Raw genomic sequence first — 23,990 nt, 5'->3', positions numbered from 1 at the left:
ACATTCCTGGCAGTGCAGTGGAGAAATCTAGGTTTCCCTGTGACAATTTGTTATAGTAAAATACACATGTATTTGGCAATGCTACTGCCATTCAATCTTAAGAATATGATTAAGCAAGTTGGTCTGGAACTTACATTTTCTCTATTGATGTACTGCAATAGCAACACTTAGAGAACCTGTGGGCTATATAATTATTATCTAGCAGCTAATTGTTTTGTAAGTGTATTGCTTCTGTTGTAACTAGAGCTCTGTCACCTGTTCCACCTGAAAGTTTACTACTTTTAATGCTGCTCACGAGGGCCATGTCTGTGCTACACCAGTGCAGCTATACTGCTCTAGTGCTATACAACACTAGAATTTGGTGCTAGTGAAATATTTTTCTGGCATCACAGATAACCATTTATAATGTTAATGACTGCTATGTGAAATCATGGAGGGGGAGAGAAGGTCCTAGATGTTCAACTGAGCCTTAGACGAAATCAAAGCGATCCCATCAATAAAGGAAGCAGGTGAGGAAATGGTTAATGTTAGGAGCTCTAGGAAACTAACTCCTCATTTCTTACTGTTTTTTTCCACATTAGGTGGGGGGAGAAACTAGTCATCGTTGCTTCACAGGATCTGCGCTATAGGACCCTAATTGGCTGGGAAGGAGATCCAGATTTAAAACTTCCAGACTTCTCCTACTGCATTTTGGAGCGTTTAGGTCGTTCAAGATGGCAAGGGGAACTTCAGAGAGACCTTCACAGTGGGGCTTTCAAGTAAGTAGAGAGTTTGTTGATTTGTTTGAAGTAAATCAAAGATTTGCAGAGAAGGCTTCATTCATCGGGAATATCTCCTCCCAATGCTAGAGGCACTTTGTTTCTGCCGGGCCTGTGCTGCTGGTGATGCCAGCTTACTGCTTGTAGTAACTAAATCTCCTGGTACTTTGTCACCAAAATAGTTATTAACAAAGTAGTAATTTGGTCAAGACACACAGTTAACTACTTAGGCTTTGCTTAAGTGCCTCTTGCAGTTTCAGTTGGAGATGGTATTTTAATTTCCTATCTTAGCCTGCTTATGTATAGGGATTACTTTCGTATGTAGGATTGATCCTAATAGCTAGATACAAAACATGAAGTGCTTCAAAGTCCAGGTGTGCAACTTGTGCAACTTAGTAAGCCCAGCTACTGCTTCTCCCCCTTCACTCACCCTAGTTGCTACGAAGAGGGTGGTGTGGGGGTTTCTGCCGAGTTTCTGTATCTGAGCCCTAGTTGGGACCATCTTCCTTGTCTACTAGTTTCTAGCAACTACATAGGAAAACTTGAAGCTTCACCCAACCAAGAACATTCTTTATTATTTCAAGGTTCCATTTTTAAGTCTCCTATCCTTATTAATAGCTTTACTGTCTGCTTCTGCTGTTTTTGTTAGTTTTGCCAAGCAGCAGCATGAAATTGACATGGTTCTTACTGTATTCAGATTTGTATTGTTTTACTGCAACTATTGATGTTAATTTCACATTATGCCTGCTGCTTATGAAGAGCAGACACTGAAACTACAGACTAGCACGGTATATAAACATTTTCTTCATGATCACAAGATTTTCTTTGCAACTGTAAGCGCTGAAAATGTAATTATTTTTTTTAATGCAAGCCTAAGTTAAGTAGAAATATGTTTTTTATAGCCCAACGTTTTCCAGAGAAAGGTTCCACCTGCTTCTTCTACTTCCTTGAAAGTGTAAATATTTTTATACAGTATAGTAATTACACATGGAACTATGCTTTTCATAATAAGACCCTTTTTTTGTTGCTCTACCTATTTTTCAAGAGTCTAAATGCTAAAGCTGAAAACTCTTTACATTTTGATCTTGGCCCCGGGCTGAATTTTTAAAAAAAGCAAGAGGAAATGTTCATCTGTTTCAGAAAATGGTGTTAGGGACTCTACATTTTGCATGAAGGATCAAAGTTTCAGGGTAACATCTGCCAGAAGGCAGTGTGGTGGTTTGTATTGGAACTGAGAACAGGAAGATGGTGTTCTGTGCTCACATGTTCTCCATGTTTCCTGAACAGTATCAGGGGGAGGAGGAGACTCTCCTGTGCTTTCCAGACAGGCTAAGGTAGGATCAGGCTGGGGTTGGGTTAGGAGCAGAGGAGGGACAGGTACAGAGTAGTCTGGTAAGTACTAAAACCCCTGGAGTTAAACTCAGGTTTCTTGAGTCTCAATGTTTATAGCTATTGGCTGGACAGCAGAGGAAACCCTCTGGATATCTGTCTCTCATGGCTTGAAGAGGATGATCGCCTATTGCTGTTCCCAGTTACTGCATTAGCTCTAGTGGCAGAATTCTGTGCTGTGGACTTAAAGATTCCAGCCCTGCGGGATGTAGGGCCCGTGTGGTTCTACATGATGGGATTTCTTTTCTTTCTATTTGCTTTAAAAAAAAATAAGAAATTGCATTTTAAAAAAATACACAATGAATATTAAGGTTGCAAAGTCAAGCACACAGAAGTTAGAAAATGCCAGAATTAAGGTTGAGTAGCTATTCAATATTTCTTATCCCTGTCATTCAGTATGGGTACCCCAGGTCATATTTACTATACACCATCTACACCCTGCCTTGAATACAGGACTGTTAATTTCACCATGGGTGTTTCTCTGCAGCTCCCATCATAATAGGAGTGCTTCACAAACATTAATGAATGTTTCACCCGGGTGTTGTAAAGATACGGTGATAGGATTCCCTACATTTTACAGACAGGGAACAGAGGCACAGAGAGATGAAGGTCAACATTGTGTATTTTGGGTGTCCAACTTGGGGCCTGATTTTTTAGAGTACTTAATGTTTTTGTAGCTCAGTTAAAGTACTTGATTTCATGAGCTCAATGCACAGCTCCCATTGAGTTCAGCTGCAGCAGTGAATGCCCAGGACAGCTGCACATCAGACCCTACGTGTTTCAAGTTAAGTGCTTTGAAAATGAAAAACACAGTTAGTGGCCAACTGGGAAGTTTGGCTTGAGTGACTGCCAAGTGTCACGTGGCAGAAGCAGAGAGAAACTCCAATTTTTCAATGTGGTGTTCAGCTGCCTTAACCAAACTACATCACTTTTTCCCCTTCATTTACTTAACATCTGTCTTCTGTAACCGATGAGGCTGAATCCTATAGACAGAAGCTTCATTTAGTACATTACCCTGATTCATTTCCTGTGCACTGAATGAATTCCTATGGAAAAAAACAGTATGTGATTCTGTTTTAAGACCATCATAGTACATATGCACAAGGGGGCTGAATTAACGTTTCACAAGCAATTTATAGCTTAATGTAAATTTATAAAGGGCATTGAAACAACAGGTGTATGAATCTAATTTGTTATATTTATTTACCAGTCATCATGGGAGGTTCTGTGCATATCTTGTCTTCTCTAGGGTGGATGCTGGTAAAATTCATTATCACAGAAGAGTATTAGACAGAAATGGTCTCATTTCAATGCAGTCCCATGTCATAAGATTACCGAGTGGAACTCAGCAACATTCAATTCTTCTGCTTTTGAACCGCTTTCATGTTGACAGGTATGTATCAAGCAGTTGGAAAGTAGTTCTTCAGGGTTTGATATTTGCTTTCTTATCATTAAGATATGCCGCTTATGCCACAGGATCATCAGAACTTTCTGGAAGTAGTGCCTCTTGGTTGTTGTATTCACAGCCCCTAAGCATTCAGAGAAAGAACTTTATAAAGGAGTTGCACCCCTACTCTAGCTATGATTTTCTTGTTATCCTGTTGTTTGATCTTGTCCTACAGAGACCTGATTTTTCTTATTCATTGTGTTTGTAGCTGTGTCTTCTAGTCAATTTTTACTTCTGACTCTCTTCCTCTATTTCATAGTTAGTCACAGTAAAACAGCAGGCCTAGCTTCACAATAACTTTGGTTCAAGTAATAATCCTCATGTGACTATCTTCCTGGTATTGGATATTTGTACCTGCTGTTTGGCCCACTTGAGTGGAGGGGACATTCCCCATACCAGCACTCTGTGTGTAAATGAAATGAACTTCATGATTTTTCTAAAAATTCTGCTCTATATATGACCACAGTGTGGGACTACTAAGTGGATAAAAGCAAATTATGAAATATGACTTTCCTATGACAAGCAATGTTTCTCTCACATATAGTTTTATGTCTGACAAATATCCAACCTTTGAATATTGTTAGACTAAAAGTAGGTGGCCCTGTAACTAAAGCCTGTTAATAGGAATCATCAGCCCCACATGAACTTCATAAAGCTTTTTGCATACTGAAGTTTCCAGGAGGCAAACCACGGATGGATAACATAAATCAAGATATATGTGGTGGGGGATATGATGGATAGAGATAATATGGGGAAATCATCTAAGTACTGTGCACAGATAACTATGTATGTGAAGTACTAATGTGGCTCAAAAGCTCTACTGAAACCTATATGGGGTTTGTCAACCTTTAAAGACGTTTTGGAGAAGTTCAACAGCCCATGGGAAAACGTACAGAAACATATTCAGCACCCTTGTGTCTGAAGTGCACAAATGGTGTGGATACCAATTTAATGCACATCAGTAATCAAAGGCACTCAACTCAAATGTTGAGTTTTGAGTCCAAATATAAAGACTAATCAAATACTGAATTGCATCTACCAAACACCAAAAACTTGATTTTTTCCCTCAAATGTTGCAAAAACCTTGGCTTTCCATTTCTGAGTCTACTTCTGTGATGGTAATGGGTGTCTCCTGTGATATTGCTGGATGTAAAAATCATCACTCATGAAATTGACATGTTGAATAACTTTCGTTTTAGGAGAAGCAAATATGATATTCTTATGGAGAAGCTCTCAAGTGTGCTGAGCACTCGACCAAACAAAATGGACACTTTGGGGAACCTGAGGGAAGAACTGGTGAGATTATCATTTGCTTTCAAGATCTCAATCTGTTATTAATTAATCAAAAAAATCAGCGTTACATGCAGAGGCGGTTTGTGTAATGGGAAATGTCGGATGATCTTAGTAATATTTTCGATTATGCAGACCTGTTTTCTATTGCTTCTGAGTGCCAGACTTTAAATTGTTAGGCTGAATTTTTCAATGTCAGATTTCTAACTCAAAATAAACTTTAGAAAGTTTCAGACAATATGGTTTAGGAATTTCCCAGAATGAGGCATACGAGAAATGTTTTTATTTTTTAAAAATAACCTTTTTCTCTGAGGATGTGTTGTGCCTGTCCCATCTGGAACAGGGACTTGCAATTTAGAAGCAGGTAGCCTTTGTGTCAGGGAGGTGCTTTTTCCTGTTGTGGTGAAAATACGTCCAAATTTGGCCAGGTGTTTAGGTCCACATATACACAGTAGGGAAGTGTTGGAGCATATCAGCTGCATTCTCCAAAGGCTCCGTCTGCAGTGAGCATACACCAGCCCAAGCTGAGGAGGCAAAACAGGACTTTCTTTGCCATTGCCACTCTTGGTTGGTGCAGATTGAGCTAAGGTGGAGCCAAGCCTGTGTGTTTGGTGCTCCTTTTTCTGGGCCCAGGCAACATGGAGTGAGCTTTCTGAATGAAGTGAAGACAGGACAAGAGCCAGACAGGCCCAAGGAACCTGGGGGAGACTGGGACTTCGAGGGTGGCAAGTAGTAAGAGAAACTGAGAGTAAAAGTGGGAGAGGAGGGACTGGGGACCACTGGAATACTGAGAACTGACAGGAGGAGTGCAGTGACACTGGGGCTGAGATGGGGATCCTGGAGAGGCAGACTAGGGCTGGAAGGTTAAGTTCCTGCTTCTCCCACCCAATTGGGAGCTGCTGGAGGCGCATAACTGCAGTGAGCAGCCTCCTAAAGTGCCTGCTATAAGTAAAAGTTTGAGGCTTCTTTTTCTTCACTCTTGAAGGAGGGGAGCACCTGAAGGGGAAGAGGCTTTGTGATCCCTCTTCTTTTCTCTTCTTTCGAGAGCCAGGGGAATGCAGATCACTTTCCCCATCACCGTGGGCCAGAGTGTTTTATGTGGACTGTAGGGTACCTCTGCTCTTTCCTGTACTGCCTCTGGCTGGTAGCTGAGCGTCTTGAAAATAAGCATTCATGGTCCAGCTTGCTTCACAGCCAGCTCTTCTAAAATTTTAGATGCAAGTTATCTTGACCTGATATAAAAATGGGTAACTTTAGTAGCTTCTGTTTAACATCCTTCTAAGATACTAATGGACTAAAAAGAGCATTGTCAACTTATAAGATCGTATCACCTATTTTTCCCAAATACACGACATACATATTTATTGAACACTTCTGCACTTTTAGCATTATTGTTAATTCTACTATTTCCATTTAGTGATGGATCAGTGCCATTGTTAAGATTCTTTTTGTTCCTGATCTACTTTAAAAAACTTCCTCCTTATTATCTTTAACTCCATTGGTCATAAAGTTCTCCTTGTGTCCCTTTGCTTCCCTGATCTGTTTACTACAATTCCTAAGTTACATTCATTAATATCAACTTTCCCTTTTTTCCATTTATAATATATTATTATTTTTGATCTTGTCATTTCTGAATGGAGAGGTAAGAAGCAGGATTGAGAAGAGTGAATGATTTAGTTGAGGTCTAGGATATTTGAATGATTGAACACAATGGAAGAAAGGAGGCTAAGGGATGGTACTTAGAGGCAGGTGAGATAGTGGGAAAGCTTTTTTCCAGACTGATAAGTGAGAAATTGTAGACAGGGAAAGATGACTGGGTACTAAAAACCAGGTAAAGGAGTGGGATCAAAAGCTATAGTTGAGTAACTCATAATAGCTGAGTCAGAAACAGCTTTCTGTCCCTGAGATGCTTCTTGATATCTCTCGATGAAAGTCAAGGATTTAGTTGCTATTAGTGTCCTGATTTGTAGAGAATGCTCCTTACAATAATGTCGTCTTTTTCATTTCTCTTTACTATTACTGCTGTAGGGTCTGTGTGAAAGAACATTCAAGCGTCTGTATCAATATATGATGAATGCTGGCCTGGCCAAAGTATTAACTACCCCATTACAGGACATGAATCCTGACGGTGGGCCCTATAAGACAAAGAAAGGTAATTGTGGCCACATCACTCGTATATGCTGATGTCATCAAGTGTATAAACTAACCAAAATTTTAAATTGCAGTGTTTAAAGGTAAAGCTCCTTTTGCATCTCCAGTATACATCAAGTTATAAATGAATTAGTACACAATGCAACTCACCTGAAATCATTATCCATTCCAGGGATACACTGAACATTAAATAATAAACCAGGCATTAATAGGATTATGATATGATTAGATAATGTACTAATGTCATCCTTGTGTGAATCAGCCTTACACCAAGGAAATAATTTTCTATCAATTTTCCATTTTCACAGAGCATATTTTTCCATATATTTTTAGTCTCCATTTGTGTTAATAAATCTGACTTTTCCCTAGATGCACAATGTGACGAGTTGTCACCTCTGGGATGCAGGTTGGAGACTGTGGGAACAGCTGTGTCCCTGTAAGACACACAACTGGGTTGTGGATGCAGCCAGCCTCTCAGCCCTGTTGTCACCTAACACAACAGCAAGTGGTGCCACTCATCCAAACTGGGTTACCTGAGTGCAAACAAAAGACACCAGCCAATTTTCCAGCTCCCCAGGGATGCACCATCCCCCTTCGCCCCCCTGAGTATCAGTCCAATACCGTCTTACAGTACACAGGCATCTGTACAGTGTAAGCTCCTTAATATGTCCGCCTCTCCCTCCAGCTGGAGAGGAATATGAACAATTGAAGTAACCACGCTAAGATTTTTATCCAGGCTCTTCTGTGGTTTAAGATTAAAACAGTTAAAAAAAACTTGTTTTATAACACAAAAATAAATTTTAAGTGATAGTAAACAGATCAAAGCATATTACTTAGTAGATCAACCAAAACTGCAAACTAAGCCTAAAATACTAGAAAAACTAGTTATAAATCAGCACCTTCTCACCCTGATTGAGGATTCAGTAAGCTTTCCCATATGGTAAGAATCCTTTGTTTCAAACTTATTTCCCAGAGCAATTTGTGGAAAAATATAGGCACCTAAAATGGAGTCCAAAGTCATGTGGTCTGGTCACATGCCCTTAGAAAACCATAGCAGCCATTACTTACAGGCTTACTGGGGTTTTCTCAGAAAAGCTCACCGGTTGGCGGATGTGTTGCTATCTTCGATGGGTTCTTCTCAACCAGCTATCCAGACTGGAAACATTTTGCCAAGTGGGCGTCACTCAGGTGTAACTACATTTGAAATAGATACATTGTCAATATTCAGAATTTTAGATACAAATGATGATTTTGGTTAATCATGTTCAGCAAATCATAACTTTCTCAATTACACTTTACATGACCCATCTTGTACAAAATGCAACATAATTATGTCATAATTATATTATAATGGTATTACTCTGATAAATATGGGGTATAGTGTTCATAGCTGCGAAAAGTAAACTTTATGAGTTTCTTGTCCGTATATATTATCAAAAGATATTTCTGATAGCTGAGACTAATCCAACATTATTTTCCTGAGTCTTCACAGAAAATCTGGAATAAATCTGTTGGTTTAGTCCTACTTACAACAGCGCAAAGTCTTAGCCACATTATACATTGTAACCATATTACAACAGGTCAAGAGATAATTGTGTTGTAACCAAGTTCTCTGAGTTTGTTTTCAGAAAGGAGGAGGTCTGCAAATTTTCACGGGTGGTATTATGTTTTGATAGATAGTAATTTAACGGTAATAATGTTTTCTTTAGGACACCCAAATGTATGTTAGGTGATTATGGGATCAAAAGGATAACATCTTTGTTTTGAAGAGATTGCAGGCTAATTGGTTTTCTGAAGAGAGGGATCTCACAGGATCACCATTTAGCCACCTTCCTATACATAGTTAAAGGTTCCCTAATTTCATATTATGCCCTCCTGTAGGACCTTTTCACATCCCCCTCTTTAAGTACTTCACTGTTTGAACCCTAGGGATATCCTGAGTTAGCTCGGCAGAGTAGCAGGGGCCCTTTCCCTCATCTCCCTGGTTTAAAATGTCGAGGCTGTGATAACTTTCATCAGCCCCGTATGCAGATGACCCGGCCTTTACCTATTCTAATTCATTAAGATACTTCACTTCCGGGAAAAGCTGTTGCAAATAGGAATCTCTTAACAGGAAATGAGCAGCTTCACATTTCCTCCTTTCGAGAATGCCATTCTGTTTGTCAATGCTAAGAGAAACCAGTTAACTTATTTTTCATATGGACCTCTCCTTTCCACCCATATGTTTTGTTCAGTTATTTTGCTAATCAGTAATACCCTCTGTTCACAGGGACTGATGTTATGGTCCGATGCCTCAAATTAGTAAGGGAATTTCGAAAGAAAATGGATGATTATCATGATGATGATGAGGAAGAGATGATCACCAAAGCTGTCCAGCCTGTAGATATTATTTATGAGAGGGATATGCTGACACAGGCTTATGAGCTAAGTAGGTAATGTAATCAGATTCCGTGTGTGGTTTTCAGTTCATTGCATAAAAATGAACTGTTTTCTTACTGTCTTAATTTTGAAATTGTCATTACCTCGTACATTAGATTCTTGTGAACATATGTGAAATGGCAAAAATACTCCCTTTCTCCCACCCTCTGTCTCATCTAGTCAGAGTCGGGGATTGTTATTTACTGTTTGACACTGCCTGGCACCTTAGAATTTCTCCTATCCCATATTGATTGCTTCTAGAGATTACCAGGATATAAAAATGAGATGTCTCAGGCTTGTTTATGACCTCTTAATACCTCAGTTGAAAGGAGTGTGGGTGATTGATTAGCAAAGCTTCTTTTATTCAAAATGTCAGCTTGTCATTTGAGTTAAATATTTAAGAAAAATGATCCAAGATTTTAAATGCTTACTAAAACTGCTTTCCCTCTGACAGCTCAACTTTTGTTCTCTTGGGCCCTTTCTACGCTAGAAAATAGGTTGTTTAAAAATATTACTTAGCAGATAACATTATTTAAAGGAAGTTCAGCCCATACTCTTTTTTTTAAATGTTAGCTAATGATTTTCAGTATCACCCATTTTCCTAGTATATATGTCTTTGCCTCCATGTTATCACTTAAATTAGTTCTCCAGTTCCAGTGCAAGCCTAGACATGATTTGAACTTGTAGTGGAGACAATTATGTCAGGACTTCTGTATCCATCATAACACTGGTGGCTGGTGCCCATAGTAACTGGTGAGGCTGAAAATAGCGAGCTGCCTCCAATTGCCATCACCGTCTTCCTTTTGCTGTTTATATTTTCAAAGTGGAGAAGTGGGTGGGGATGGGGTCACAGAGGAGTGGTGTGAGCAGTAAGGGAGGTTAATAGGGGAAAAAAATGAACTGCCCTCTTCCTTTCCCCTTTCATAGTAAAACCAAACACTTTATGGCAAGGCTACTCAACTTTGGAAGCCCTGGGGGCTACAATGATATTCACAGCACAGGCTGAGGGCCACAACTTAAGTGTGGCTGCATGTACGTGCAAATATATGCAAATAGCTTCTTTTCACACTGACGGGTATGAATACAAAGATGAAGGCAAGACTACACAACACACAGGCCCCATTTAAGTCAGTTCTGCTGGTATTAATAAAATGCACTGTTTACCCGATTTCCACCCATATGACAGCACTTTTAATGAGCAATAACAGTCCAGGAATTGAACTACTAAAATGCATATCAACAGAAGACCATTACACTGACTCTCCATTATGGAGCATGTTCCAAGTGGAGGCCATGTTCAAAGGATCCCACCCGCAGGCCATGTGTTGCTCCTTGTGTAAACCCAAACTGCATTGCGGGTCGCAAACAAACAGGCTGTGGGCTGCATGCAGCCCACAGGCCGCGTGTTGAGTAGCCCTGCTTTATCGTAAAGAGCAGGTTGGGAGAACAGTTCCTCCTTTGCTGCTCTTTAATCCATACCTCTCCTTCGTTTTTAGTTCCACTCTAGTATCTTCCTTACTGCCTTACCCACAATGTCATTTTTAGATGTCTTTGTCCCCCTGCATTTAACCTCATGTAAGCATAAGTGCGAAGTCAGTTTTATAATTTGCTGATGTGCCAATCAGATTTTAAAACTGCAAACTAATAAACTGAATTTCAGTTTGGTAAGTGTTATAGACCATGTTAAATGGAATGTAATAGAATGATAAACCCTTCTTGAGTTCAGGAAACATTGATTTACTATTTTGATGACAGGTTCTTTTCAGGTCAGCTTTTATCTTGGACACTCCATTTCAGACCAGTACACTTGGTTATTCTTAACCAGTCAATGATGTATTAATTCATCCAGGACCATATTCGTATACAATCAACATTTCATCAATCAGTACAATCTTAAAAGCAATTGCCATAGATGAGGTTGGAGGCTTAGTGGTGATCACCAATTGTGTAGTATCACAATTCCAGTATTTGTTTAAGGATATGTCTGTCTGTAAGGCACTTCTAAGTGCCTGCTATTTGAATGTTTGGTCTCAAAGTGGACAAGCTTAGAATATCAAAGGCAGTTGCTTAAAATAATGGTTCAAATCTGTTCTAGACCAGTTGGCATGGGCTTGTAAAGCACAGTATCCATATAATTAAAATCAAAGCTATAGTTACTTGACTGTAGACTCAGCAAGCTAATCGTTAGTAATTTATATTAAAGGACAGGAAGGCCAAGTAATATAACTGGGTTCACAAAGAAATTAGATAAGTTCATGAAGGATAGATTTATCAGTGGCTAAGAGACAAGACAGTCAAGGTTACAAGCTCTGCTTTGGGTGGTCCTAAACTTCTATCTGCCAAAAATTGGTTCTGTATGGCATTTTAATTCTCTCTGAAGACAGAATATAGGGCTAGATGGGCATTCTCATGTTCTTCTGCTACCTTAATGTAACACATCTAGGGCATTTTCTGAACTCTCTTTTTATTGCTTACTAGATTTACCTGGCATTGTTCAGGTCCTTAACTGAAATAATTTTTGTTTTTCTTCATTTAAATCATTGTTCTGGGGTTTGGTTGGGGATGAGGGGTTCAGTAGGCAGGCTGCCCCAGTGGGGAGAGGTCAATCCTAGCCCTCTCTCACTGCAGCAGCTTGGGGCCAGGTGAGAAGCCCCTGTTCACGGCCTCTGCAGTTGCAGCTGGCACAGCTGGGGGAGGAGTGCATATGTCCCAGTTGGGGAACAGACAGACACACAGACAAACTCTCTGAAATATACGATAGATAGCTGTCCCTTTCTCTACCCTAGACCTCTGCTGTCCCAATGGAGTTATTGCTATCCTGGTCCTCATCTCTGGCCCCTTGCTGCCCCCTGTGGTCATTCTGCAGTATAACTGCCAGACCCCTCCCGTTTCATTTTATGAGAAACAATCGAATTTAAGTTATGAGAAGAGGAGGCTGCATGCACATATTTGTTGTCTTAGCTCTTCCCATGTAGGAGGAGTTCTTGAACAAACGGACTCACAGACAGACACACATTTCTAAAATATATAGTAAGAAGATGACAGTGCTTAAAAGGGCAAATCAATCTCCAAACATTATCTGAATGGATCAAAGAGTATATTAAAATTTTGTTCCACTATATCCTATGTGGCCTCAGCAATGTGCTTCAGTAGGATACCAATTGCTGAAATTTTCAGAGAAGCAGCTTGGTCTTCATAGTATACTTTTTCCCAGCCATTATTCCTTAGTATCTGCTTCAGAGCAGATGCACAAATGGGAAGAGCAGTCCTAGACTCTCTGTTCAGATGTACTCTCTCAATCTCTGAATTGTCTGTTTAATCATCATAGTTGGGAGCCACATGTGCAGGGGCTCAAACAAAAAAGAATGATTACTTATCTTATAGAAATAGTATTTTTTAAAGATGTTCTTTGAATGTGGATCCCATGACCCACAGCACATCCCTGGAGTTTAGAGATTCTGAAACTTGGGGTGGTGAGAAGAAACTGAGGGAGTGAGCACAGTAACACTGCCCTTTATATCTTTGAGAGAAAGGGGGTGAGATGGAGTGCATGCACAACCCTTAATGAACACTGCTTTTAAAGCTCCTGAACTCCTATGCAAGGGGTGCTACCACACCACAAGTGGGATCCACATGCCCAGCAGATCTTGGAGAGTCATAGTTACAGCTACTATAAGATAAGTAACTGTTCTTATCACAGCTAAGCACTCAAGCCAATATTGTCAAATTTGCACAGGGAGACTTAATTCTGCCTCTTGTGCATGTCTATTATGGTGTCTTTAAATTAGTACATATTTCACAAATACAATATCATCTGCATCTTTTTAGATGTTCATATTCCTTTATGCAACAATACCTAGTACTAAGCGTTAATTAGTGAAAATGATTTATAGTAGCAAGTGTTCAAGTGGACATTCTAGTGTATGCTTGAAAATCTTAGCTTTTCAGATAATGATGTTCAAGCTGACAGAAATTGTCAGGACGGATCTGATAGCCTCAGACAGATTTTCAGGATGAGGGGATTTCCTGTAAACTTAAGTTTCAAAATTGTTTTTCTCCTCCCTAAAACAGTTGAAAGTAGAGGAACCAAAGGTATTTCTCAGGCAGAAATTCGATCGGCTATGAATGTGGGAAAGCTAGAAGCACGGATGCTCTGTCGTCTTCTAGAGAGATATAAAGTTGTCAAGGTAATGTCTTGTGGATCAAAATGAGATTAAATACAGTGTTGCAACTGCATAATCGTGGAAATAAATGATAACTTACTGGCCAAGTGAGAGCATATGCAAAATAATGAATAGAGAAGACAGTGTTTGAAAAATTAATTCAATATCAACTAGCCCATGGACTAATGTGCAGTTTTCTATAGAGTCTGGGTGTTGTGCTCAGCATTGCAATGCATGACTAATTTGAAGCCTAAATTTCATTTCTGAAATGGATTTAGGCAGGTTAGAGCCTAAATTCCATTAACAGTTGGGATTTAGATTCCTAAACATCTTAAATTCCTTTTGAAAATGAGATTTAGGCTCCTGAGTCTGCAATGCTTAGGGCAGCCATGACTAAATATCTTCAGCTATATAGGCCTAAGCCTACCTGCAAGCTGCAAACACGGATTTCCAAGCTATGCCCCTCTTTGCCACTCCCCTCCCCCAATTCTGAATTTCACCCATACATAGTAGGAGACCAAAAATGCCAACTGTTTGTAAATAGTACTGGCTCACCCAGATGGGAGAGTAGGGCTATGTCTACACTATGGGGCTTTATCAGAAAAAGATACGCAAAATGCACTCCTCAATTTGCACATCTTTTTCCAATATTTTTTTTTGGAAGAGGCTTTTTCAAAATTTGGCCCATCTACACTGGGCCAAATTTTGGAAAAAACCCTCTTTCGGAAGAGCCCTTCTTCCTCGTGGGAGGAGGAAGACAGGGCTTTTGTAAGAGCACATTTGCTCTTTTGCAAAAAAAAAAAAAAAAAAAAAGCAGAAGAGCAGATGCGTTCCCTGGATATGGCGGAGTTTTATCCCAGAAAAACCCGGTAGTCTAGACATAGGCTGGGAAAGAAATAATGGGAAATGAGTCTGACCCCGGTCCCAGAATTCAAATCACTTCCCGCTGAATACACAGGGAGAAAAGTCCCAGGATCTGTAGAACCTAGAAGTGAAGCAAAGCATCATGTGATACCCATAATGGATCATAGTCCCCATGTAGACACAGTAACATGTATTAGATCAGAAAACAGTTGACAGTGTGTACACAATCTGTGCACAGTAAACCCTCTGATGTAGATAAAAGTTTACTAGCTTCTGCTGAGGGATCTTGTCAAAAGGCCTTTTGAAATGTAAATAAATTGTTCACTGGTTCTCCTTTATCTGAATGTGTCACTAAAATGAACAAAGAATTCTACAAGATTAGCAGTACTTTATATTCCTTTGAGGAAGCTATGCTGGCTAAACTCTGTTATACCTTGATTTTCCAGTTTTTTTCTTGTTCTAGTTTTAAGTATCATTTTGATCAGTTTACCATATCATAAATTAATGGAGATTGCCTATCTCCTAGAACTGGAAGGGGCCTTGAAAGGTCATCTGGTCCAGTCCCCTACCTTCAAAGCAGGACCAAGTACCATCCCTGATGAATTTTTTCCCCAGATCCCTAAATGGCCTCCACAAGGATTGAACTCACAACCTTGGGTTTAGCAGGCCAATGCTCAAACCACTGAGCTATCCCTCCCCCGAATAAGGCTTACTGGAGCATAATTGCCTGGATCATCCCTAGAGCCTTTTTTAAGCATAGGTATGTTTGCTACCCTCTGACCCTTCAGTATAGCAGCTTTAGTAAGATTGGATGTAATTGTGTCCAGGAGATGGGTAAGATTTAAAAAACATCTGCAGTTTCTTTCTATAAGACTATAAAAGAGATATAAAAATGCTTCAGGACATAAACCAACCTTTCATTGATTGTGGTGGGGGCAGAGGTAAGAAGAAATTCCTTAAGTGTTCTGGGCTTTGTTACACCTGAAACATCTGGTTCTCGCTGCTGTCAAATCAGATAATGGAGTAGAAGGTCCCCCAGGACAGATCTACCCTTACAAGTCCCATGTTCCAGAGACATCTCAGAAAATTATAATTCTATAAGAGTATGCATCAAACTGATAAAAAACAAATACCTTGTTTTTGTTCAGATGTCTCTAATATAGAATAAGAGAAAATGTCTTGTTGTCTATACAGGATATAGAATTTTTATCTAAACTGAATGCTTTACTTCTTTTCCATGAAATATGAGCCCAGTTGGCCTATTTGTTTAAGAGTAGAGATTAAAGCTTCGGGAGATGGTGTGAGGAGCAATTTAGAATCTTGTTGGTCAAGGACAAGGATAATGGAGGGGGAGATGAAAGAATTTGCCAAAATAATGACTTTCGGTCCTCTTAGGGATTTATGGAAGATGAAGGTCGGCAGCGAACGACAAAATATATTTCACACGTTTTTGCAGAAGAGAGTGATTTAAACCGTCAGTTTGAGAGGGAGAAGGCCCGAAGTGAACAGTTAGCAACAGTCAGCTTGGCTCTAGTGCATGAAGACTCCCTGCCTGAGGAAGAACTGTCTCCTGTAGAAGACGATACTTTCCTCTCAGAGTCAGATAATGAAGAAGAGACAAAATACAGTAAGAAACGGGAAAAGGGAGTGAAGGCCAACTCAGATTCGCTGCTGAAATTGAGCTTCAGAGATGGCTCCAATCATTCAACACCAGCTAAAGGTATGGAATGGTTCTCTGCGGAGTCTGGCTTGCTCATGTAGGTTTTCCTTGAAGAAAATAAAGAGAACATCAAGCTTCAGTTTTTTAAACCTTCTGCAGCATAGCCTGCACCCTCTTCGTGGTGGTTCTCTCCCCAAAACTAACTACAGGCAGTCCCCGGGTTACATGGATCCGACTTACATCGGATCCCTACTTACAAACGGGGTGAGGCAACCCCGCACTAGCTGCTTCCCCCCCAGCAGACCAGGGAGACGCGAAGCTAGCGCCCCCCCCCAGCAGACCAGGGAGACGCGGAGCGGCTTTTCTCAGCAGACACCTCAGCTTGAGAATAAAGGACTGAGGGAAGTGAGGTGTGGGAGAATAAAACTGAGCTCTGGAGAAATGTTTGGCTAGAGTTTCCCCTACAATATGTACCAGTTCCGACTTACATACAAATTCAACTTAAGAACAAACCTACAGTCCCAATCTTGTACGTAACCTGGGGACTGCCTGTATATTGTTGAGGGGCAAAGGTGACATATTTGTTCCTCTTCCCACTGTCTCTCCCTTCTGCTGAGGTGTTGGAACACCTTCCTTGCCCTAAGGCTGCTAGATTCTTGGGAAACTGGTGGAGGGGTAGGGCACTTCAGTCCATCTCCCATAAGCTATGGGAAGGGGTTGCCTGACCTGCTATAGATTTACAGAGTGGCTGCAGGGGTGCTTGATGTGACTCCTGATCTTTATGTGCTCAGGGGAGGTTTCTCTCTGGCAAGACAGTCTTTGAAGCAGGAAACAAACTCTTCCCCTCCCTCCCTCTTCAGGCAGCAGCTGCTGACCAAACTAATCCTGTCTCCTGCTATCAGGCAGAAATCTACCTAGAGAGTCTTCTACTTCCAGTCAAAGCTGGGGAGGGGGACACATCACTTGGAAGCTATCAGTTTCCAAAATTCCTTCAAATAACATTTTAATTTTGAAGACCGAGCTTAGCTGTTTACTCTTCCTGAGCCTCCCTGTTTCCTACAGTAGCCTTATTGGACTGAAGATGCTTAAAGTATCTCTTGCTATACTCTTCAAGTGAGCCTGTCTGCAAGCCTGGGCTAGGTCCCTGTCATCTGGGGAATGGCTTGGCCATGGAGAAACCTGTAGGAACTGGACATTGAAGTGGCCGGCCTAACTGGACTTCTCTATGGTCTTAAATTAGGCTGCAAGTCCCAAACCACAAAGACCTCCATAAAGAAGCTGCCTTCTCCCTGCCTGCTTGAAGATCCTGACGAGCTCCCTGATGGCTTTGCAGAGGAGGATTCTAGTTTGGACACTCTAAAGCAGGAATCGTATCTCTCTCTAGCCTCCCATTCCTTAAATGAAGATGGGGATATGGCTGTCATTGAGGAGGTTAGACTTGAAGATCCTAAGGTAAGTTACTGCGGCATGGTACTTGCTGTTGTAGTATAGTTGCTTGATGTACAAAAATCTCTGCAACACTGGGCAGGTGACATGGTGATTTGTCATAGCTCAACCTCCAGCTACAATCCCTTTTGTTTCACATTGGTTATTTTGTCCCTTTGCTTCCCCATCTTCATGAACACATTCAGCCTGTTCAGTTTTAAGTTAGCAGCAGCCTAGTTAGGCAATGGAATGAGAAGATGGAACTGCACTCATAGAAGCTTCTCCATTGGCAGTCTTTCAGCTCTGGGAGCATGGAAGTGCCACTCCTTGCTTGCACACAGAGAGGGCTTCCTCCTTCAGTAGCTGTGCACGTTGATCACTCCTTGCCTAAAACACTCAAACAAGCATAGCCACATGTCTTTGGGTTAAAACGGAGGGAGGCTTGTAGGAAGAGCTAGCATGTGCTGGACCTAAAGTCATCCTGTAGTTTGAGTGGTAGATATCTGTGCTGTGGTGCTGAAGGTTCAGGATTCAAAACCTCATGATGATGCATGATTTGGGCATGGTGTGGTAGAAGACAGACCAGCTGTATAGGACACAAGCTTCAAAAATGGGGAAAGCTGGGTTTAGTTTTTTGCTCCACCACAGGTCACATTGTTCCTCAGTTCTCATATTCAGGATGGAATAAATAGTACTGCCCTGCCTCACCAGAGTACTGAGAAGAGAGCACATTTAAAGATGAGAGACACTCATATACTTTGGTGATAGAAATGTAGCCGTGTCAGTCTGGGGTAGCTGAAGCAAAATGCAGGACAATGTAGCACTTTAAAGACTAACAAGATGGTTTATTAGATGATGAGCTTTCATGGGCCAGACCCACTTCCTCAGATCAAATAGTGGAAGATCACAAAAAAGAAACAGTTTCTTGCCATTTTAACCAGAAAGGACACTCTCTCAATGACTTAACCACCTGCATTCTGCTACAAAGACCTTTTACATCTGCACTTGAAAGGGAATCCTCTGAACTGTCATTCATGTTAAAATTCGACACTCTCCAAAAAGGAATGAACAAACACTCAAGCTATCTTACGCATTACCAAGATAGCTTCCCCAATTATCACCTCTAATACCATTACTCACAAACATCCCACTCTCCCCACCTCTAATATCATCAATTCACAGACACTTACCTTCCTTCCTTGCCCCCCCCCCCCCGCATCCCGCTCCTGTTCTGAAATGTGATGTCCTTTTCATATGTGTTCATTTTTTTTAATTGTATCCTTTGGTATATATGGTTGTGACTATTTTCTTCCACTATTTGATCTGAGGAAGTGGGTCTGGCCCACGAAAGCTCATCACCTAATAAACCATCTTGTTAGTCTTTAAAGTGCTACATTGTCCTGCATTTTGCTTCATATACTATGGTGATTTTGGGACAGACAGAAACTCCTTGAATTTGCACAGACTGAATCTCCTCTTTCCATGCTCTTCTCTAGAAGAACTCTGAGCAAAAGAAGGAAAAGCGGTCCAGAACCACTGCAGTGGAGAGATCTCATGAAACATACCGACTACTAAAGCGCCGAAATCTCATCGTAGAAGCAGTCCGAAACCTCCGCTTAATCGAAAGCTTGTTCACGTAAGACAGGGTCTGAAAGCTGATTACTTGTTTATTGGGAGCCTGAAACATTGTGATAGCTCTGCTTTGAAAGGTCTATGCACTTCCTTACATGCTGGTGGATCATGGTTTTCTAGTGGCATCATCTTCTGGACTGTAAGAATGCAGTTATTCACAGTTTCAGGGTAACTGCACCTTTTGACCCCCTCAGAGCCTCTAGTGACTAGTTCATCTCCTTACTGACCAGAGATATCAGTTTGCAGCCCCTTTATTCTTCACAGTGTTTATCCTGGCAGATCTGATTAAAGACCAGCCCTTGCATGTCACTTTCTTTGAGGGCTATTAACTGTATATGCCAGCAGCTACAAGTAACATGAGCAGATCACGTTTATTTTAGAAGTCTGACACAATAAACATATGAAACAATAAAAGGTCTAAACGCAATATACATTTGTTCAAATGATACCTGTGTATATTCCACACAAGGGTGCGGTAATATGCCATGCACTTGAGTCCAGAAGTGTTTCCTGGCTATGTTCGTTTACCCACCAATGCCGTGCATCTCCTTGTGAGCGCGTAAAAGGTAGCGTTGGTTGCTGCTTTATTAGTTCTCTTTTACTGCCTCTTGGCTTATGTTGGAATCCACTGTTCTTTCACGCTGTTTTTCTAAGGGTATGTCTACACTACCCTCCTATTTCGAAATAGGAGGGTAATGTATGCATACTGCAATTGCAAATGAAGCCCGGGATTTGAATTTCCCGGGCTTCATTTGCATAAGCCGGGCGCCGCCATTTTTAAATCCCGGCTGGTTCGAACCCCGTGCCGTGCGGCTACACGCGGCACAAACTAGGTAGTTCGAACTAGGCTTCCTAGTTCGAACTACCGTTACTCCTCGTGGAATGAGGAGTAACGGTAGTTCGAACTAGGAAGCCTAGTTCGAACTACCTAGTTCGTGCCGCGTGTAGCCGCGCGGCATGGGGTTCGAACCAGCTGGGATTTAAAAATGGCGGCGCCCGGCTTATGCAAATGAAGCCCGGGAAATTCAAATCCCGGGCTTCATTTGCAATTGCGGTATGCCTACATTACCCCGCTAGTTCGAACTAGCGGGGTAGTGTAGACATACCCTAAGAGAGTAACTGCCACTTGTAAATAGGTATATACCACACTGCAGCTGACGTATGTTAGCCACTGTTTCTGAACATGTCACAATGTGTCTTCTAGAAAATTTTGGTGACCAAATGTTCTTTCAGGCAGTGACGAATGTAGCTTTCAAATCTGGAGTGAGCAGCCTGCAGCAGCTTTGGTGAAAGGTGAAAAACAGAATTAATTTTGACCATAGATTCACTCTAGGTTTTGCATCCTAGGCTTCAGAAAATGATCATGGATCAGGAGAAACAAGAAGGTGTTTCCACCAAATGCTGCAAGAAGTCCATAATTCGACTGGTACACAAGCTTTCCCAAGAAGGGCTCCTCAGACTCTACCGCACAACAGTCATTCAAGATGGCATTAGCAAAAAGGTAACTTGTTGCACTCTCAGTCTCTGCTGCTGGAAACTGTGGCAGCCAAAATAGCTTCTGATCCTGAATATATTGAACACCTTTTGGGCATTTTTTAATTTAGAACTAAATTTTATAAGATTGGTAGATTTCTCAATATATTATATTAAATCTTCTCCGTTGTGGCCACACATCAGACATTCGTTGTGGAAAATCTTTGTTTTATTAGTAATACAGGAAACCGTTGCCATTCGTGGTAGGGATGTGAATGGGTAACCAGTTGCCTAGGAGCAACCTGAGGGAAGAGAGCTGCTCCAGCCCCACCAGGATCCGGCTGGGGGCTACCTACCAGGCTGGAGTGGTCCTCCTCCCAGGATCGCGCTTAGTTGGTTAACTGGTCAAATGTTAGATTAACTTCACGTTTAATCAGTTAGCAGATTAATTGGGATTTTGCATCCCTTATTTTCAATGGGTGCGTTCCTGGCACCACTGTGAACGGCAAAATCTGCAAATACTGGGGACCACAGTTCCCAGCCCCAGCAGTGAGCTTCCCACAGCTCCTGAACTCACTGCGGCTCCCGGCAGCTGCCTCCCTTCCAGGCTAGGATAGGCAAGACGTTGCAAATACAGAGAATCGCAAACTGCAAGGGTCTACTATACCCCCTAAAAAAGCTACCCAGAAATTATACTCAGTAAGTTGAGTCTCCTCCTGATTAGTGCTTGAAGCCGCCCAGTGATACTTCATTCGGTAACTGGTTTGTCTTGGTAACTTCAAACTGTCAAATGATTCTCCTTTTTTTAGTCCTCTCTTGGCAAGTAAGAGTAGATGAAAACATTGTAAATTAACTTTTGGGGCTGAATTTTCCCAAGCTTGATCTTTGTCCAAAATTGTGTTTATTAAGCTTAAATAAAATCTCTGTGTCTGTTCTCGAGTTTCGTGGAGATAAAAGCAAAGTCTTTAATTTGAAATAATTATTGGAACTTCCTTCATACAACTCAAACCTGGTGCCTGCCATGTGAACAGGCCTCGGTGAGGAGTGTGTACACAGCTAAGAGTGAAAATTACTGTTTGATAATGATCCACTGAAAATTACCTGCTGCACGTGTACAGTAGAAAGTTTGTGAAATCTGAGAGAAGTCCTCAAGGTGCACTCCTTTTAATAGGAATTCATTGGTCTTATGAACTTTTGACGTTTTTCATACACTTTTCAGCTTGTTACTAGTATTCAAACCCCGCTCGGACCATTGTGACCATCTACTCTCATCTCCTGTATATCACAGGTCAGAGAACTTCCACAAAATAATTCCCAGAGTGAAGCTTTTAGGAGAAGCATCCCATCTTGATTTTAAAAATTGTCAGGGATAGAGAATCCACCATGACCCTGGATAAATTGTTCAAATAGTCATTTACTCCCACAGTTTAAAAATTGCACCTTATGCTGCCTTAAATGTGCTGCCCTGCTTGGTTATGTTCCCCTATATATATTTATGATGTTTTAAAACAGGTTTCAGCATTTGAGGCAATTTTAATTGCTTTTTCTGTCTTTATTTTTTCTTAAAACCCTAGGAAGCATTCCTAAATGTATATGTAGTATGAGCCACACCTACCTGTTTTGTTTCTCTGTCTGCCTCTGGATATTAAGCCTCACGGGGGCACTCAAATCTGAGGGCAGCTCCTGTATCTCCTTTCCTTTTAGTAGTTGGCTCCTTGCCCCTGGGTCAAATCCTGCTTCTGTTGAAGACCGGGAGAGTTTTGGCAGTAACTTCAGTTGGACCAGGATTTCAACCTGGCCTCAGCTGCTTTCACTGGCTGCTTTTAACAGTGTAAAGTCCAAATGAGACAGCTGGAAACAACTGCACGAGCCCTCTGATCATGGATCTTCAAGTACTCTGAAGACCACAACTTGGGAGCTGTTAGAGTAAAACAGAGAGGCTGTGCAGGGCATCAGATAATACTGCTTTTGTATGGTGATTAATTTCTGTTTGCTCTGAATCAGCATAAGTAAACCTCCTCCATGCACTCCTGTTTTGACCTTGTACAGGTAGAGTTTGTAGTTCATCCTTCAGTGAATCCTAATGACCCCTTGGTGAAAAGTGCCATTGAACAAGTGCGTTTCCGGATCTCCAACTCAAGCACAGCAAACAGGCAAGTGACAAGTACTGTTTACATGACTCCAGTATTTAGTATTTGCAGCCTGAGATTCCTGTAATTTCTATCCTGTTTATTTCCTTAGCTGTGCCACCATGTAAGTCATAGGGAATGCATGGGGCAATTCTGAGTTACGTCCTGGAGTTGTGTTTTATTATTTATCTCTACATTGGTCTCTGGTGCACTGAGCTGAGCCACTCAAACAATGATGAGTTTTGAAGTATTAGCTTCACTTTGTGTGGAGAAACTGAGACACAGAAATGTAAGAGACTTGCTCAAGATTAAACAACAAGTCTAATAGAGCCAGAAGTAGAATGTGGATCTCTTGAATCTAAAGCCTTAACTCGGACTAACCTTGTAGGCCTAACAGCTTTGATTTTTCAGTAGGTCTGTCTGGTATCAGTGTCACCTGCACTAGCAAGTTTTAGGGACAGGTCTCAAGTAAAGATCTTGCATTTAAAGATCTTGTATCTAAACAGATTATTGTAAAGAGGCATGTGAAGTCTGCTTTCTGTTTTCTGTTCAGAGCTACAAATGTCTCATGGCCGATACTGTTCGCTAGCTCAGTGGTTATCTGTATCCTTTTGTTTCAATATAGACAGCCTCCCTCTGAGCACTTCTTGCACATTCACAAAATCTACTTGACAGCCTCTTGATTGCTTCCCTCTCCGGTCACATGCACACAAAGTCCAGCTTGTGGCAGCACGTGAGGGTCTCTGCTTCCCACACACACACACACACACAGACACACACACTCCTTTTGGGGGCTTGTACCTTCTTGAAATCACTGAGGACATTTCCCTGACTACTTCCCCCATCACCCGGGGGCCATTTCCTCTGCATACATGTCACAAGAAGTGGGAGAGGCATCCCTCCTAGCTTCCATGACACACCCCTATCCGGGGACTTGAGGTGACCCTGGCCCTGATACTGTATCAACTGCGGCGAGAGGTGTCTTCAACAGGTTTCCACCTCAACACTTCCTACCCCTTGTGTGGGAAGCACGGAGTCCTGTTGCTACCTTCCCATTCGAGACTCACATTCCATTTAACTAGCAGGCTCACGCTATTGAGTGGAGGAGTCTTATTTTACAATCTTAATCATTTCTCACTTACAGCTCTTGTTTTGTATATTGTAGGAGGCCATTTCTATTCTCTGGAGAAT

The 23,990-nt window shown here is 41.3% G+C and overlaps 1 protein-coding gene across 2 annotated transcripts in view; it reads left to right on the top strand.

Annotated features, from left to right (window-relative positions):
* GTF3C1 (general transcription factor IIIC subunit 1) overlaps positions 1–23,990 on the top strand; it is a 73,579-nt gene that overhangs the window by 4,676 nt on the left and 44,913 nt on the right. Inside the window, exons 3-13 of one of the 2 annotated variants that reach the window (XM_075899171.2) lie at positions 582–758; positions 3,397–3,540; positions 4,794–4,890; positions 6,913–7,036; positions 9,305–9,463; positions 13,525–13,640; positions 15,876–16,200; positions 17,381–17,592; positions 19,062–19,201; positions 20,545–20,698; positions 22,720–22,823. In XM_075899171.2, the coding sequence (XP_075755286.2) occupies positions 582–758; positions 3,397–3,540; positions 4,794–4,890; positions 6,913–7,036; positions 9,305–9,463; positions 13,525–13,640; positions 15,876–16,200; positions 17,381–17,592; positions 19,062–19,201; positions 20,545–20,698; positions 22,720–22,823 (1,752 nt within the window). Of the gene's footprint in view, positions 1–581; positions 759–3,396; positions 3,541–4,793; positions 4,891–6,912; positions 7,037–9,304; positions 9,468–13,524; positions 13,641–15,875; positions 16,201–17,380; positions 17,593–19,061; positions 19,202–20,544; positions 20,699–22,719; positions 22,824–23,990 lie in introns of those variants that run through there. The other variant, XM_075899172.2, reaches the window with a different exon arrangement.

This window comes from Pelodiscus sinensis, chromosome 15 (assembly GCF_052426305.1).
Source record: "Pelodiscus sinensis isolate ZL-2025 chromosome 15, ASM5242630v1, whole genome shotgun sequence".
Taxonomy (NCBI): Eukaryota; Metazoa; Chordata; order Testudines; family Trionychidae; genus Pelodiscus; species Pelodiscus sinensis.
The sequence above is the reverse complement of the archived record's forward strand: the minus strand, read 5'-3'. Positions and strand labels throughout refer to the sequence as shown.